This window comes from Mixophyes fleayi, chromosome 1 (assembly GCF_038048845.1).
Source record: "Mixophyes fleayi isolate aMixFle1 chromosome 1, aMixFle1.hap1, whole genome shotgun sequence".
In the NCBI taxonomy this organism is placed as follows: domain Eukaryota; kingdom Metazoa; phylum Chordata; class Amphibia; order Anura; family Limnodynastidae; genus Mixophyes; species Mixophyes fleayi.
Window position 1 is genome coordinate 189,541,173 of NC_134402.1, and position 19,453 is coordinate 189,560,625.

Consider the following 19,453-nt stretch of genomic DNA (forward strand, 5'->3'; position numbering starts at 1 on the left):
CATAATGCATTTAGTCTACTATAGCACTCTTCTCTATTAGTCTAGCGGGGTCACGCTGTATATTACTTTAGTCTGTCTGCAAGAGGCAACAACATTATTAAGTGACTCACACTAATAGGCCCCTAATAGACAACAAAGTACATTTCTAAGCAGATAAACTGTAGGATAAATAGATATAATCTGTTAGGGGGTGCCTAATATTAAGCCACTGACTGAAACCCAAAACACTATACCTTATTATATTGGATGGGCTATTCAAAGCTCTTAACTAATTTGGGAGAAATTGCCTAACCCACGTATATATGTCTGAGTATAGGAGAGTGGTGGTAAATGTATATGTCATCACATTGTAATAGTTATATAACCAGCCACCAGTACAATACTGAGACTCACCACTAGGAGTGAGTATGAGGTCTTTGATAGGATGTATACAGTGGTAGGAAAAAGATACATAGTGTCTTATTGCTCATACAGACCAATATACCATGGAATATCTGATTTATGACTGAGCGAGACTAACATATCTATGTATATTGAGAATATCACACATATGAAGTTTATGTGATATCGCTACACTGTAACTAATTCATTATTTCTAGAACACAGTGAGACAGCACAGTAGTATTTTTACTACTTCTTAACAGTATGTACACCATGTGTCTTTGGTAAATATGTTCATTCACTTAGTGTTTTTATTATTTCGCTAATTGTATTTTCTTGTATTCTTATAAAGATATTACTCTTAACAGAAACTTATTTTACACCAAATATTAAAAGAGTGCCCTATATACACACTTTCCCTATCCCATTCCCCCCTCTCCTTCCTTTTCTGGTATATATGTTTATACTGTGTAGGAGCACCTCCCCAAATGATGAGATGAGAAGATTTCTCGAATCAACAAGGGGTTAAGCTTGGTGCGGTGATAAGTGTTTTGCTCAACTTGTGGAACAAGTCTACAAAAAAACAGGGTAGTGATGCCAGACTCGATCAAATTAATATGGAAGGATTGTGGTGTCAAATGCATTTCTATATGAGACATAGTTTACTTATAGAACTTATTTATTTTTATGTGTTGTTTTTATATGGATAATACATACACATTTGCACAATAATGTACACAGAATTTGTCAGGAAGAGCATTCCTGCCATAAAGAGCTTACAACAGGGGCGGGCTGGGCGGGGGGCAGCGCCCCCCCCGGGCCGCTCAGTCCAACCGCTGTTAGGGTCGGCACCCCCCCTTCCCTGGATGCAATATTACCTATTTATTACCTTCGACCACATCACATGACATGCGATGCGGCCGCGTCAGCGCACAGGCGGCCGTATCACACGATACGCGATGCGGGCGCGTCATCAATTACGCGGCCGCTTTGCGTGTCACGTGATGCGGCTGCCTGTGCGCCCCCTGGGCTTAAACTTGCCAGCCCATGCCTGGCTTACAATTAAGTTTTTGGGGTCTGGGGTATAGGAAGACAAAATAATGTGTAAAGTCACAAAGCGATGGCACCAAACTAGGGTCTTCAGCAAGTCTCTCACTGCCATTGAACTACTCCAATAGCTACTTACTTATCATCCACTTAATTCTTCTTCATTATATTGAATTATTTCCCTTGGTAATCTATACTGTACATTTTGATGTGAGGTTATAAACAGAGTGGGACTATATTTGCAGCTTTGTTTATGCAATACATTAATTAAATCTATTCCCTGTCATCTACTAAAATGTAAGTCTAAATCTCACATTTTGTACGTAATAGTGCAACCTATGAAAGTAAATTGTACAAAGGAAACATTTTAATTTTTGTAAGACAAGATAGACCAGAACTAGAAATAAATGGTAATAGATTGTAGGAGAAACTTATGAAGTTACTTACTCTAAGAAACTGGTGATATAGTCCCGACTACAAGCAGACCACACAAATGGGTTGGTCTTCATAGTAATGTGAGCTGCCATGAGCTTGGCTGTCTCTTGACCTCGAGATCCACAGCCATTACCAATACCATCATGATTCATGCCAAATCTAAAGAGAGATATTGAGAAATTTTGATTAACCCCTTGTCACCAGAAAGTTGTGACACTCAGCGATTTAAGATTGCACAGTTAGAGGTGGATAATAAAATATCACAAAATGTGCAAAAGCAATTAGTAGTTTAGAGATGTTTAAAAAACTACGTAAGTAGTTATGCTCTATGCAGATAAGTTACCCTGAATAATATATTTTGCTTGAACCATAAGTGAGTTTGAGCGTTATTTAAAGAGTTAATTAAGACACTGCCATTACAAGTCTACACATGTCCAGAACTGATCATTTAAGTAGCGTTCTGGCATTACTTATGTTATCAGTTCTACAGAAAAAATCTGCTCTGCACATGTGATGGGCTGAATTCTGAAGAAGGGAGACTGCTATATTGTGGGGAGAAAGGGGGAATGATACTAGGGGAATAATGCTGAAGGAGGATGATTAAATAAGGGGGAGGATGAAGGGATTGAAAGATGGAAGGGTGACAAGCGAGGCATAAGAATGAGAGAGGAGTTAAAGAGCTTAAGGAGGGGAAATTGTAATTATGAGTGGGAAGAGGATAGTGATGGGAAAAGAGGTTGGTGAAATAAGGGAGAGATGCATAATGGGACTAACACAGATTAATTATTTCAGTTCTATTATTTAAATAAAAAAGTAGGATAGCAATTGTCTAAAACATATGACAATTATACATTATATTATATGTAAAAATGTGTAAAAAAAACATATGTACATCCACAAACATGCTTTTATAAATATGTAGAAATATACTGGGCCTGATTCATTAAGGAAAGTAAGGCATAAAAAATTAGTAGGTTTCTCCTGGACAAAACCATGTTAAAATGCAAGGGGTGCAAATTTGCTTTATTTGTGCATTGAAATTTAAAGGTGATCTAGAACATGTCTTACACTTACTATAAATCTGCCATCACATTTTAAACTTGCCTCCCCCTCCAATGCAACATGGTTTTGCAAAGTTACTCTCATTTTTGCTTTCCTTTCCTTAATGAATCAGGCCCACTGTGTATAAATGCAGAGATAAATGCAGTCAACATTATTTATTTTCTCAAAAGTTAATACACCTTTAGCAGCAATTATAGCTCTATATTGGTAAGTGTATCAGTTTTTAATATCTAGACACTGCAATTTTAGCCAATTTTTCTTGGAAAAGTTGTTTAAGGTTCATCAGGTTGGATGGTGATCATTAGTGGACAGCAATTTTAAGATTGAGATCTCGGTTTTGACTAGGCTATTTCAGGACATTAGACAAGGGATAGTCTAAGTGCACAAATGTATAAGAGAGAAGTGAGTAAAATAAGGATATTTAACTTATACTCAAATATTTTATTATTGGAATCAAGAATTGATGTATGCAAATGCATTCTTGATTCCAATACTAAGATATATGAGTACAAGACTTAGACAACCTTTTTTCATTTACCTCTCTCTTACACGTGTTCTCTCTTACACAATTTTGCGCTTAGACTATCCCTTGTTTAACTTTACTCATACCTGTGGGGAAGGGTTAACCCATTAAGTCAGAGCAGCATTACACTGCATATAACTTCAATAGTCTTGCAATATAGTTTGCATGATGTATTCATGGGAGTATTTCTGTTTAATCATTTTTTAAAATTGCAGATGCTAGTGTTTGCAAGTAATCACACTAATGTTTAAAATATAAGAGGGTTTTGGGAGAGTGGAACTTCTTTGGAGTAAAGGCAATGTTTGCGTACAGGTAGACAGAGGCAATGTGATTTTTTTTCTTTTATACGGCTAGGAAGGCTTTCGAACCAGTGGGAGTTTGATGATGAATGAGACCACAATTAGAATGATCTATCTGATAATGGCAATCACATGAATTCAAATATCCTATTTCTCTGTCCCCTATTGTGATTTCTCCTTCTCTACTTCCCCACTCACTAGTCTGCACACATGAGTTGTTTTGTCTACTGCACCCACCACACTCACCAGCCTACATAAATAGAAATAAACCTTAAACCCAAAAATCCTCCTTGCATGTCCTTTTCCTCACCCTGCTCCTTCTCATGACTGCTGGTGACATCTCACCTAACCCTGGACTACATACAATCCTCACTCTCTGCTCACACTCCTCTCTCTATTCCAAACATTTCCTTCCACCCCGTACTTGCAATACCACCAACCTTATCCACATATCTCCACTACCCTCTCTTCCCTTCTACCGTACACTATGGAATGCCAGATCTGTATGTAACAAACTTGAATGCACTCTTGATCAATTAATTTCTAAATCCCTCAACCTTCTTGCCGTTACAAACACTTGGCTTACCGTCTCTGACACTACATCCCCTACAGCACTCTCTTATGATGGACTCTCCCTCAGCCTTACCCCCAGACCCAGAACACACAAGGTGGTGGAGCAGGCATTCTACTCTCTCCAAGTTGCATCTCTCAAGTCATACCCTCTGAATCCACACTCTAATTTTATTTCTTTGAAGTCCACACTACCATCTATTTTATTCTCTCGACCTTCATGTTGCTGTGATTTATCGCCCCCAAGGTTCAGGTTTCCCAATTACTTGACAACTTTATGGCCTAACTCACTTATCTCCTATCCCTTGACCTGCCTACTCTCATATAGGCGATATCAACATTTCAATTGATAATCCCACTGTCTCATCTACCACTAAACTTCTTTTAGTTACTTCCTCCTTTGGTCTCTCCCAGTGGACTTCATCTTCCACCCATTGTGATGCACCCTCCCTTGACCTTGTCTTCTCCCACTACTTCTCTATCTCTAGTTTTACCAACTTAGCATTCCCACTCTCCGACCACAACCTCCTATCCTTCAGCCTCACATTACCTCATGCTTTTCTCCCTGCACCCAAATCCACACGTACACAACAACACCTAACTACTCTTAACCTAATCCACTTCTCATCTTCATTAAAATTTATTTCTCCTATAACTGCATTGTCCTGCCTTAATCAGGCCGCCTCTTTCTACAACAAAACACTCACTTCAGTCTAAGACAATGTAGCTCCAGCTACCACATACAGACTCTGACGATCCAAACCTCAACCATGGAAAACCAAACAGACATGCTTCCTGCAGAAGTACTCCCACACTACAAAGTGCCACTGGTGGAAATCTCACTTCTATCCTGGTTTTCTCCACTATAAATTCATCCTTTCATCTTACAGCATTGCCCTTTCAATTGCCAAACAAACATTCTTCAATTCTCTAACATCCACCAAGTCTTCTAACCCACGTCGTCTCTTTGTCACCTTCAACTCACTTCTCTGCCCACCTGCACCTGCACCTCCACCTCCACCCCCTTCCTCCCTCAGGCCATGATTTTGCCGCCTACTTAAAAGACAAATTCAACATCATTCGACAAGATATTTAACTTCTTCGCTTCTTCTCCTCCACTGCATGCCCACCTCTAGCTCACATCTTCAACCTGTCTCTCTCCAATGGCACATTTCCATTAACCATTAGACATGCGCTCATCTCACCAATTCTAAAGAAACCTGTCACTCACCGGACCGTGAGTGCCTCTGCTCTTGTGCGTGGTTCTCTCTCCTTCCTGCCGGTGCCTGTCCTGAGCCGCGGCCGTCCGCCATCTTGATAGGACTGCGCATGTGCAGGGTCCCTGAACTCTTATGACCTTGCTTTTAACTTAATTGGTGGATCAATCACCTCTCCCTATTTAAGGCACCTGTGGCCTTTGTATCATTGCCTGATCTTGATTCTCACTCCCTGTGAGTCTCTGAAGGTGTTTCCTGTGTCCTGCTCGTGTCTTCAGTTTCCTGCTGGATTACCTGCTCTGCTCATCGGCGGTTCCCATACCCGCTACAGACTCCTAGCTCTCCTGCTCGTGTCTTCTGCTTCCTGCTGGATTACCTGCTCTACTCTCATTCCAATCTCCACTCTCTGCAATCCACCCCCAACATTCCACTGAAACTACTCTCACAAAAGTGATCAATGATCTACTTACCGCAATCTAAGGGTAATTTCTCCACACCCATTCTCCTGGATCTCTCTTCTAATTTTGATACTGTTTATTATCCTCTTCTCCTACACACCCTTCACTTCATTGGTCTTCGTGACACATTTGTTTCCTGGTTCATTTCCTACCTATCGAACCGCTACTTTAGTGTTTCTAGCTCTGGCACATCCTCCCCTCCACTCCCACTACTGTTGGGTTCCCACAAGGCTCTGTTCTCGGCCTCTTACTTTTTTCATTGTACACCTCTTCTGTAGAGGCACTAATTCACTCATTTGGCCTCCAGTACCAACTCTTTGCTGATGACACCCAAATCTATATCTCTTCCCCTGACCTCTCTATTCTGTACTGTTTTGTGTAACCAACTGTCTTTCAGCTATCTCCACATGGATTTCCCAACACTACCTAAAGCTCAACATGTCCAAAACAGAGCTTATTATATTCCCTTCTGCCAGAATCACCACCTCCTCTCACATCTCAGTGACTGTCAATAACACCACAATTTCCTCAGTCTCCTGTCTTGGTGTCACACTCCACTCTCTGCTTTAGTCCTCAAATCCAGCTCTCTCTCAGTCCTGTTGATTCTACCTTAAAAACATTGACAGAGTACACCCTTTTCTTATGCAATATGCTACCAAAACTCTTATCCATTCTCTCCTCTCATCATCTCCCTGTAAGAGACTTACCTGTCCCAGCTCCTGCTCCTGAGCTGCTGCCGATCGTGCAGCCCAACTTTTGATATCTGCAGTGTGGTCATGTGACTGCCTAGGCGAGGAATACAGATCTCCTTGTTATGTAGCCCAGCTCTGACACAGGATTTGTGTCAGAGCAACAGTTTCTGTCAGCGTCTGACACAGCTCTTTGTTCCGAGCGTTCAGTTTGTTCATGTGTATCCTGTGCTTGTGTTTCAGTTATGCAGTGTATGACCAGGCTTCCTGACTACGTTCTTTCTTCAGTACCATGTATTCTGAGCTTTTCAGCATTTGAACTTGGCCTCTGTCCTAACTCCGGCTTCTCCATTCTCCCTTGTACTGCACAGCCCGATTGTGTATCAGACCCAGCTATCCTGACATTGGTTTGGATTTTTCCTCTGAGCCTCAATACCTGTTGTGCTTCCTCCTCTGGCAATTGGCACCTTTCTACCGCAGCTTCTCCAAATTATCTTCTTTTACGTCAGGGGTTTCTCTATGGACCATGACCTGCGAACTTCCACAGCAAAGCCCACTCCACCTAGTGACGGTTCTTGGTGAAAACCCAGAGGTTTGTTAGACTCGGCACCCTAGAGAAAGCATGTGTAAATCCTGACTGATTGGGTTATTACTCCTGTGGGCATAACACTCCCGTCTTGACTACTGAAATCTCCTGCTATCTGGCATTCCTGACACTCATATCTGCACACTTCAATCCATCCTAAATGCTGCTGCAAAACTGATCTTCCTCTTTCTCTGTTCCACATCATTTTGCAAATCCCTACACTTGCTCCCTGTGTCCTCCATAATACAATTCAAATTACTCACCCTCATCTCAAATCTCATATCAAAATACTCTTCCTTCCGCACTCTTAAATCTACCTCTGACCTTCACCTTGTCTCATCTCTGGTAACCACCTCTCATTTCCACATACAAAACGTTTCCCATGATATTCCCCACATATTCAATTCCACTAGCATGCTTTGCCCACTTTTACACCTACCATTGCTGTGACTCCACCTAACATTTTTGGTTGCATTGGCCTCATCTATCAGCAAAGTGACTGACACCTTTATTGAGACATGGAGTAGAGAGGACTAGTGATTACAGAGGAGGAAATTTAGGGTTGTCCCATATGGTAGAAGGGAGGGATGTGAGATAAATTTGAAGTGCTGCGTACAGTAGTCTCATATTTAACATAAGAAGTTAATAATTGGGTGCACAAGGGCTGATGGACACCTGTGCTTTGAGGTCATCCCCAATAGATAGTGCAGATGTCCCCTTGCTAATAGTAGTTTTCAGCTCTATTCAACTCAGGGTGTGTTTAGGGGCATACCATGTCATTGACTGGCTAAGGTGGGAGGCCAGCTCGTACAGATTTATGCGTTGTAAGTGCCAACCTCCATTCATCTTTGACTGTCTTAAATTTGGGAAATCTTTTGTTGGGATTTTATTCTTCCAGACAAATTGCACAAACCATTTATGCAGCTGATCCAAAGTGACTTCAGGCACCTTAACTAGCGGTGTTTGGAATAAGTAAAGAATTCTTGGCAGCAGGTTCATTTTGTTCACAACTCTTCTCCCCAGTCAGGATCTAAGTTGCTTTTGCCACCAGGCAAATTTAAATTGGATTTCAGAAGTTCCAGATGAGGTGGGGTGGGACTTAATCTTAGAGTAATTAATATTATAGCCCCATATGTACAGATTGCCCTATATGTTACGATAATTTTGTATAGATTTGGTAGTCATGTGAGGGGAATGATAACGTAAGCAGTTCATTGTCGGAAAACAAAAATATTTTGTAATCGCCAGACCAAAATCCCTTTGATGTCTGTAGAGATGAAACCAGACACCCCTGTTTTGTACCATTGGTTATTTTTAGGGGTTTTGAAGAGGTCTCATTCAACAAAACTTTAGCCAAAGGGATGAAATGTAAGGCTTTTATGTCCTTGTGGAAATTGCACACAAACCTAAATTGCTGCAGTGTCTTAAGCATGAAGGACAACTGATCCTATAATACACATTATCTCCATCCAGACAAATTTTATTTGAGTTAATGGTGTGAACAAGACTGACCAATCATCTTTTGTTGTCTTGCATCTGTCTCTCGATACAACTTCATTGTTATTAACTAGCTAGGTTAATACTGAATTCAGTTGAGTCACAAGGATGTTGGCTTTAATATTGACGTCTGTGTTCAACAGCAATATAGGCCCATAATCGGTGAAGTTAGTTGGTTCTTTCCCTTCTTTAGTAATAATTTATTCTGCCCTCATAAGCTTGTTTGAAAAGAGGGTTGTATTTCTGGATACTGATAAATAAGAGAGTCAAATGGAGGATGAGTATATTTTGGAAACTTTGAAAAAGGTGGCTGTGAAGCCTTCTGGAATCTGAGCTTTGCTGGTTTCCATATTTGTAATGGTGTTGGCTATTTCCTTCTCTGTTATTTCTGCTTCAGCTCTCTGACAGTCAGGGTAGATTGCACTGGGACAGGAACTACCGAATATGAATGAAAAATTGAAGAATTCCCTAATAATGTGTTTCTGATTGTGAATACATTTATGTTACTTTAATGATTAAACTTTTTTTTTTTTTAAACTCTTTATTTGTTACAAGAGGAAACAGCATAGAAAAGAGCCAACAACAAGTAAAAACCAACTGTGTTAAGACAACAAGATGTCCCCTCTTATTTTAAAGTTTTATAGTAGAAGGAAGGGGTAGGAAAGAGACAGGAAACAAAACGGGTTAAGGAGGGGGAACGGGGGGGGGGGGGGGGTGGGGTTGGGAAAGACAGGCACGTATATCATGATTAAACTTTTTGACCTTGCGTTAAGCATAAAAGACTATACAGAATAGTGTTAGCACTTATATTTCATCGTCATCATCATCCCCAGTTATTTATATAGCGCCACTTATTACGCAGCGCTGTACAGAAAACTCATTCACATCAATCCCTGCCCTGTTCGAGCTTACAGTCTAAATTCCCTAATATACATACACACACACAGACAGAGAGAGAGACTAAGGTCAATTTGATAGCAGCCAATTAACCTACTAGTATGTTTTTGGAGTGTGGGTGGAAACAGGAGCACCCGGAGGAAAGCCACGTAAACAAGGGGAGAACATACAAACTCCACACAGATAAGGACATTGTTGGGAATAAAACTCATGACCACAGTGCTGTGAGGCAGAAGTGCTAACCACTAAGCCACCATGCTGATATTTGCATATCATTTGCATTCTTTTATTGTTAAGGTTTCAAGCTTTAAGTAAAGCTGAAGCACTACCTATAGGGGAGTTAGAGTGACCTAACTTATATTACAGCTTAAACTCTTACTGTTGAAAAGACCTTAAAGGCATAGAAACCTGTTAAAGCCCCTGTAAATTCAATAAGCAAGTTTAAAAAGAGAGAGAAAAACAAAAGTTTGCTAATTTTCACAAATATAATTAATAGCTCTTTATTTTCAGCTAAAGGGGATGCCATACTTATAGAAAGGGAACTTTCTTAAATGAAAGCACACCAATCAGTTAGCAAAACTGATTGGTGTGCAATTCTCAGATAAGGTACTCATAAGATGTATTTGCTTTACTCTAACAGATACAATCTAATTGTCATGGAAATGTTGTGAACTGGAGTCAGGAAAAGCTCAGTAAAGAGGATTGCAACCACTAAAATTGACAAAATATAAATAGTGGTGATACTCACTGGATTATTGGCACCAATGTACAAACTGTGGTTGTTTGTGAAGTCTACCCCAACCTGGCACAGTGATGTGCAATTTGATTAGGTTGATGGTAACCGAAAGGCAGAGGGTACTACTCAGTGCAAGTGCCCAGCAACATGTACTAAATAAATGATAACTAGAATCTGATTGGTTGCTATAGGCAACATCTCAACTTTTTCAAACCTGCAGCTTGATAAATTTACCCTTTAGTCACCACTTGTCCAGTCAGTGCATAAGATTTACCAATATTTGCACATGGCTGTGTTCATTAAGGGTTAAAATAACAAATTGCCGAAGAGTTTCAGTTGGCACTTGGTGGCACTAATGATTTGGTAAGTAGCTTCATTACTTATGTGGTGACTTTTTACCAGCTATAATGTCCGACCCTGGTTTTCTTTTCCTCCAGATCATGTACTTCAGACTCTCCAACCTTCATTAGAAGCTGATGTTAGCCCCAGCAGACCAGGTTGATTTGAATTGTAAAGACATTTTGAACTTACAACACATTACCATGTTGCAGCTCTAACTAGCTTATATTACTCATCTTTATTGCCTGATCTTTTAAAGGGTAACTATATTAGCCCTGTTTTAGACAATGTTTATACATTAACTCTAAAGATCTATATTAATGAATTATTCATTGGTTCTTCCACTATAATTTATATACACCTGCCAGGAAGGCATATTTGCTACCGGCATAGGCAACACAATGTTGCAAACTTCAAAAAAACAATCATAACATCCCATATAAAAAAGGCTGTATATGTAGAACTGATAGAGATAGGCAAATAAAATAAAATGACCAGCTTACAGTTTTCAAAAGATATGAATAATTTTGCAATGAAAGATTTACTCACCTTGACAATTACTTTCCAAGTTATAAACTGAGGTTGGCAGAGGAAGAAAATATTATTTTAGACACTATAGACAGTGATTAACCTGCTGTTTGCTTCAGCGATAGTGATCGGTGAGAGAAGACAAAAAAACAATACATGGAAATCACTCACGTGTGTCCCACCTCGTGTGCAATAGTAAAGGCTGTAGCCAGGCCAATATCTTCATTTATACTGCAGCTCCTCTCTCGTTCACACATGCCGCCCACTGGTGCCAAACCTAAGTGGTAACGGAGAAGATCAAATACAGATAACACAAATGATCTGGGCGCAAGCATGGCAGCCCACTTTAAACACTATGTAACATGCTCCAGTTCTTAAACTCTTTGATCCATCCTGGTAGTTTTTTAGTCAATTGCTCTAGAACGTATGTTTTGTATTTGCTCTTTGCCGTTTGCTTGGAACTAGTATCTTCATATCACTCAGAATTCCTTTAGTCCACAAAATGGCTTTCTCATCTGTGTGTTGGTCTCAGGTAATTATTATTAGCTCTATTCTTCTTGTATAAAAATCTTACTTTATAAAAATGAAAACTTTGGGATTTTTAGATGAAACAATTTATTATATTATAAACATCACATATACAAGTATTTTTGTTACTCCATTTAACTGTTATCATTCAATCAAGATGACTTTTCAGCCTTACAGAAGGACAGAAAGACACCTATTGCCAATAAATAATTTCATTGAAGAAGAAAAATGATTAACTGAGAACTCTCTGACTGTGGTGACGGAAAAAAGCAATGTAATATTTTATATCTTACCTAGTGTTCCACATGGCTTGTTTTTGTAAATGCAAATGTCATATCTAAAAGAAAAACATATAAACACAGTCACCATAAACTGGATAGTTAGTGCTACTATATGGATGCTTGAAAGAATGGTATTATTATAGCACTCTATTATTTTTATGATTTTAAAGCTTTGGATGACTGTGGTTCAATGTACATGATAGTAGTTGAAATCCATTATACTTAGGTAAGATATTTAGAATAGTATATCTAAAACTGAGCTCTGGTATCCTATAATGCCGATTATACGACCCAAATAGCATCTCGAGCAGTACAAGTAACTGATTACTTACATTTCTAACCTCCATTTATAGTTTATATACCTGGTTATCAAGACAGCTGTGTCATGATCAGCAATCCCGCTCTCTGTGATTGCATTTCCATTGCGGCTAACAATGGACTTTTGCCATCGGCAGAAACTGTCAAGGGACTTTCCTGCATGATGATTGATCTCCAGGGTGGGCTGTTAAATGAGGTAATGTGTTAATAATACATGATATTTACATAATAAATTATACTATTTTGATTGTATGGGATGCAAACATAATTTTATTGTCAAGTTACTGGAAGAAATACCCTGAGTGGTCAATGTGATAAATTTTGAGCATTAAGGATGTGATTTAGAGATAAAGGTAAAAATTACCTGTTTGCATATGCGCAAATATGCATCTGAACTCTTACATTACCATGTCTGCATTTCGAGTTTGGCGGCACTTTAGATACGTACAACCTTAAATATAGCATATAGATGCACCTGGGGCAAATAAGCAGCAACCCACATTATTAATTAGAAAGAATGCACTTGTTGTGTGCAGACACGCTATTTACGCTTGGGAAGGAATGCATTTCAACGATATGTGTAACCCAAAGCAAGATGTCATAATTTTGCATCTCAAAGTAGAATACTTATTTTGTTTCTGGATGTGCTTACTTACATGATGAGCAAAATTATGAAGGACAAATGCCCTTGCATCCAAGTCACCCCCTTAAGGCTCTTTTACCAAGATTGCACAGCAGTCAATTGGCAATTAGCTATTATTAAACTATTATTAATTATTATTAGTAGTAAAGTTAAATAATGAAAAAACGTCTTTGTTTGGTTGCCATGGTGTAGCAAAATGCTATCAATATTCCCCCATTGTGGCAATTACTGTAATATTTATAAAATTAGATTGCCCACATTTATAAAAAAAAATACTGTTGGCCTGCATACACGGCCTGGCTTGCAGGGGTAATAGCTAACTTATTACTATGCCTAGCTAGTCTCAATAGTTGCCGGCTCATGCGAACACAATGAAACTGAAAGCCAAGATTTGCTAAATGATTTTTAAATTAAACAAAGTATTAAGAAAACAAAAACACAAACTAACATATAAACAAAATTATATATAATATACAACATATATAATGGTTTTTAAACATAAACTAATAACATTCTTTGATTTATCTTAATAATGAAATATGTTTTAAACATAAATGCACTGCTTTATTCTAAGAAAAAAAAGCTTTTATAATGTTTTTGTTCTGCTAATGTTATCCTGATATACCAATATTTCAAAAATAGGCTTCCCTATGCCACCAATAACCCTGTGTTTGCTGGCAAAAGGGCGCTTTGTCTTTTCATAAATACACCCCATAGACTAAGTTTGAGAGATTGTGCAAAGGGACACAAAAATGGAAAACAGAAGTGCTTGGCACTTGAAAACACATCCCAAAGCCATAGTGATATTTAAAGTACATTCAATACATTGGAAACAACCCAGTTTGATATGAATGGGTAACAGTAAAATCTGGTTGGTTTAAGTCTAGTTTAGTTTCTATCAATTTCTATTTATATATATATATATATATATTTAATTCACCTGGTCTTCTGTTAAAAGGATTAGCCGTGTCACCATAATGTTCACAATGTTCCCCAGACTTGAGTCATGGAAAAGTTTGGCAACCTGACCTCCAGGAAACAAGAAAAGATCAGTCTTAAAATTACTGCAAAAAGAAGACTGAACATGTGGTAAATGTAATGAGTTATAACTCTGCAGATGGGGTATTATCTGTTCCATGAGTATGATGTAATACTTACAATGTTCATGATAGCCAGGATATATTGCTCAATGTCCCTTCTCCCATGATAACCAATCATCATTTTGTCAGCAACAACCAATGTCTCCACATATCTCTCTGTGCTCACTGATCGCTTAAATGGCAGAGGTCCACGTTGTGTGTGATTTGATGCTGGTCTTAAAGGTGGAGGCCTTGGGTTTCTTAGCCACCAATGGCGATCCTTCCAGGGTTTATCATCTGGAAGGAAGCAAAACAAAGTTTCTATATGATGATGAAATGTTTGGAAACAAACTCTAATACTCAGATACATTGCATGTTGGCACACTGATAAGCAATTGAATGAATCTATATGCCAATGTGGAGTTATGTATTGTAAAACCATGGATCTCCATGCCTACATACATTTTCAAAAAAAGGTCTAAAGCAGTGGTTCTCAAACTTTTGCAGTTCGCGGCACCCTTAGAGTATACATAATTTTTTCAAGGCACCCCTCCAAAATAATTACTGAGCAGTCCTGTTTTAGTAGTAGTTGGGTCAAAAAAATGTAACAAGTATTTAGGTTAGGGCAGAAATACTTATTTAGTTGTATGCAAAAATGCCCCCTCTGCATCCAGACACACTGCCCCCTCTGCATCCAGTCAGGCTGCCCCCTCTGCCCTCTCACACTGCCCCCTCTCACACTGTCCCCCTCTGCCCTCTGTCATGCTCTCCCCCTCCTCTGCCCTCTGTCACGCTGCCCCCTCCTGTGGCTTCTGTCCCCCTCCTCTGGCCTCTGTCACGCTCTCCCCCTCCTCTGCCCTCTGTCACGCTGTCCCCCTCCTCTGCCCTCTGTCATGCTGTCCCCCTCCTCTGCCCTCTGTCCCCCTCCTCTGGCCTCTGTCACGCGGTCCCCCTCCTCTGCCCTCTGCCCTCTGTCAGGCTGTCCCCCTCCTCTGGCCTCTGTCACGCTGCCCCCTTCTCTGACCTCTGTCCCTCTCCTCTGCCCTGTGTCACACTGTCCCCCTCCTCTGCCCTCTGTCCCCCTCCTCTGGCCTCTGTCACGCTCCCTCTCACTCTGTCCCCTCTGCCGCGGCCAGCCAGAAAAATAACAAACAAAACATAAACTTACCAATCCGCGCAGCGCCGGGACCCAGCATTCTCCCTCTCTCACGCAGCTTGTAGTGACAAGTGGCAATTAAGATAAGTAAGTAACTAGTATAAAGTATGGAGCTCAGTATAAAGTACGTGTATGAATTGATTCTGCCAAGAATGCCAAAAAATATGTTGCAAAAATTGTTACCTATTACACCACAGGCGGCATCCAGGTGCTGTCTTTGCAAGGAAGAGCGCTTGTACACCACATGAGGGGTCCCATCACTGGTCTTGTTATAGTTTCCACCCTGAGGTAGTGGTTCAATGATATATTCATCCTCCCCTGACACTATCACTCCGAGCTGGGTTAGAAAAAGGGAAGAAAAAGACCAAAGAGGTGATAACAAAGGGACTGGAGTCCAAGTTTAGATTCAACAAACCAATTTATTAGCTATGTTATTAGAGTAAGCCCAGTTACTCCTCCAAGAGAAAATCATTATATTTAAGAATGAAGCAAATAATGACCCTCTTTGGATATTTTGAGCCTCAAAACAAAAAAACAATGTGTCATCTGAAAAGATCCAAGACATCTCAGCACCTACAGGAACTAGAGCTAAAAAACAAAGAGAGCTATATAATACAAACATTCTATATCAAAAGTAAGTGATGCTTGGGGGAAGAAAAAAAATTAAAGATAAATTTGAGGGGAACTTGACTCAGTCTATTAATTTTGCTTGGCATAGAAAAAGACAGCCAAGGTTGACTCATTAGCTTATTAAATACATAATTTTAATGGGGCCTCTTTGGTCATCAGTATCCCTAACCCTTTAGTTTTGCTCCATGAAATGCAATATTGCAGATGGATAAAAATTTTCTGCAAAATCACTCCCTGCCCACCAGCGAAACATGTTGCCTACAGTTATGAACAGCATCAAACTTGTTCAGTTCTCCTGTTAATGTTTAACCCTATCCTCACCAGTCCATTGCAGTTGCTAATGGCCACCTTGGAGCTCAACTGCTGGTCTTGTATGTGCCCAATGTAATGACAGTCCTCATACAGCTCATGCTTCCAATCCAGTCCCCCACTCTTCCAGTACTCGACAGTGAAGTGTTGTCCCAGTAGATCTGTTTGTAAAGTAAGATTGAGCAGAAAGCTAGACCTGTGAGCTTGTAACCGATAGAAGACTTGACGCTCGGACTCATCAGGGATGCTCCGCCGAGATCTGCGGAAGCTGGGAGGTGCTCGGCGAAGGTCGTAGGTCAAGAAGTTCCCACTCTGGTCCACCTGGGCAGGGAAGGCGATCTCATAATGGCTCAGACAGGAGAGGAAATCTGCTGGGTCAGAGGAGAGGACTTCACTGGCTGCTGTCATCCCAACGATGCAGTGACTTGGGCTGAATTACAAGGCACCACGTCAAGCACAATAGCAAGTACAACTTACAAAATGATTATAGGACCAAACTGTACTAATGGTAGAAAAAATGTCTAAGGTTTCTCCTAGCATCAAGGTGTACTGTTGCTGTAGCATGTATGAAGGGTTAGTCCTTTTTTGGATACATGTCTTCTAATAGTAGATATATTTAACATTAGTAATTGTTTTTCTCTATAAATTATTATAATTTAGAAATTATCAAAAGACAAAAGGATGAATATTAGCCAAGGTGTATGATATTGTCAAATCAACGACCAAAATGAATCATAAAGGATAGGGTGACCAGACACAATTCTGTAATAATTAATTTATAATATAAGGGTAATTATTATCAAAATGTTCCTACTGATTATTTTGCTTTCTCAATCTGTCCAGGCTTTAAAAATGTATTATTATTTTAAGCAATAAGTGATTAAGTTCTCTTGTTATTCACATTTAAAACCACATATATGACTGTGCTATATAAATTAGTAACAAATTAAAAAAAAATAAGTAAATTGCAATCTTATTATTCTCAGGGATCATACATCACATCACAGGGTGTGTGACCAGCACGTGGGTTGACAATTTTGCTGAAAATGCACATACAATTTATTTATTTTTAAAATTTTACATTAACTAAGCGTGATTGCATAGGAGAACCAAGTGTGATTGCATATGATTAAAATGAGTAAATAGATCAAGCCAATATTACTCAGATAATTTTAATATTATCCAGTTTCTGAAGTTATTGACCAATGATTATCCTTTAGCTCTGCATCAGATGAAACAATATTACTGACATATAGACAAATTATATTCTTTGAAAATAACATGTTTTGTACAGTTTCCTTTGTAAAACTAGATTACTCTGAGCAATGCTTTAATCACATTTTTCTTTGGCAATGCTATTGATGTTATGTGTCATGTGTCTATGATAACATGGCACAGCTCTCTACTACTCTCAATGAATTGCCCCCCTGATTATTAGTTGACATCTCTACACATAGAGATCCAATATGTCTCAGTTTTACCAACTCCTAGAGATCCTTCATGGTACATAAACACAGGCACTTGCTATGTACCCATGGCAACATTCACTATGGGTTTATTGAATCCTATGGTAATAGTGATGTCAGAATATTCTACACTTGTCTAAATGCCTGATGGGCAAGGACCACAGCTTATTTCTTTTACCAGTCAATAAAATGCATTCAATTATAATATTTTTGCCACATTGGTGTAAGTATTTTCTGGATAGAAAAGTTGTTTCCTATTCAAGTCACAGGCCTCAGAAATAATATTTGCTTTATGACTTTGTATGTGGCAGGCTGTGGACAGTGAACAAAATACATTATTCCTTTGTTACAAAGTTTAGAGGTTAGTATATAATTATGCCATCATGTGTTATGTGTTTCATGAAGTTTCAATTAAAAAGTGCTGCACACTCTTGGACAACCCCCTATTTCTATATTTACACTTGTCATATAGCAAATAGGTTGAAGTCCCTCATCGTAAGACTCCATTGTCACCTGAAGCCAGATGCTGGACTACAAAACAATGGCTGCCACTGCAGTTTACTAGAACTACTTTTTTGGTATTAATCAGCCTAGATGGAGTCCTCCTAGTCTGTGAATTGCATTCAGATAACCTGCACTGTTCAGCTCCCAACAGTTGATGGCAGATAGACCTCCCCTCTTTGCTACATGAAGACAGTAAATTAAGGGCTGATGTGCAAAGGTGGTAACATTTTTAATTTGACTATATTAGTAAGGCTACAGTTGGCTGCACAAGTGCACTAATCCACAAACATTCAACAAAATTTGCCCACCTCTGTAACACATGGGACCCCAGAATTATGATACAACTCTGTATGGTTTGTACTTGATTGGACACAACAGAGAGGAAGTAGAGATGTAATCTGCAATCTTGTCAGTTGGCTCATCCTCTGAATGACAAGATCAGTTCAATTTGACCTTTCCCCATGTGTGGCCGACTTTAGTCCATTCCACATAAATAAATACTTTTCACATTTTGAAATTACAGAGATGAAAAAGTTATTGATCTCTCACCTTCTGAACTCTGATTTCTGAGTCTTTTGAAACCTGAAGTCCTTACTGTAGTCATGGTGAATGCTAAAGCCAGCAGTCCCCAAATAATTGCCATGACAATCGGTCTTCTTCGGCTCAGCTCTAACTCCCAGTTTCACCATGACGCTATCCCTCTGGCCTTCTTCCAGGGACTACTAACCCAAAGTGTGTTTAGGCATCTCCACCAACCTTTACAATGCTTTTTGTCTATGTATTCTTTGTCTTCTTTTTCTGAGAACTATATTTATATTGTGGAATAATTTGGCTCCTTAAGTTTGTTGTCAGTGACCTGTAAAAGAGAAGCTTTTTATACCATATAAATTAGCAATTTATGTAATTCCTATGAACAATGCACAATCAATATATATTTAAATAGAGACATATGACCTTCAATCTAGAATATGTAGGGATTCTTGTTTTGTAGAGAATTGTTTCCATAAATTGGCCTAAAATCTAGCACATTTAGCAAATCAAGTACATTTAAAATGACCTGTCTTTCCCTATATCGCCCTGGAATTATTTTATTTAGCAACTCTCTTCATTGCAACTGTAGAATAAACTGCTCATTAATAATGTTTTTTTTGTATGTCATGATTGCCAAACAGCTGCAGTTGAACTCTTTTTTCTCGTTGTGGTCTAAATAGCTTTCTGTATGCTAGGACACCTAAAGGCCTTGGATGCTCTGTGTAGCCCTCAATAAAAACTGTA

The 19,453-nt window shown here is 39.2% G+C and overlaps 1 protein-coding gene across 2 annotated transcripts in view; it reads right to left on the reverse strand.

The window, feature by feature from the left end:
* Positions 1-19,453, reverse strand: part of ADAMTS10 (ADAM metallopeptidase with thrombospondin type 1 motif 10) — a 98,881-nt gene that overhangs the window by 42,784 nt on the left and 36,644 nt on the right. The window contains exons 2-10 of one of the 2 annotated variants that reach the window (XM_075204674.1): positions 18,728-19,034; positions 16,221-16,638; positions 15,453-15,606; positions 14,193-14,410; positions 13,975-14,058; positions 12,436-12,575; positions 12,086-12,129; positions 11,436-11,541; positions 1,876-2,022 (exon numbers count right to left, since the gene is read on the reverse strand). In XM_075204674.1, coding sequence (XP_075060775.1) covers positions 1,876-2,022; positions 11,436-11,541; positions 12,086-12,129; positions 12,436-12,575; positions 13,975-14,058; positions 14,193-14,410; positions 15,453-15,606; positions 16,221-16,638; positions 18,728-18,867 — 1,451 coding nt within the window. In that variant the 5' untranslated portion in view covers positions 18,868-19,034. Of the gene's footprint in view, positions 1-1,875; positions 2,023-11,435; positions 11,542-12,085; positions 12,130-12,435; positions 12,576-13,974; positions 14,059-14,192; positions 14,411-15,452; positions 15,607-16,220; positions 16,639-18,727; positions 19,035-19,453 lie in introns of those variants that run through there. The other variant, XM_075204675.1, reaches the window with a different exon arrangement.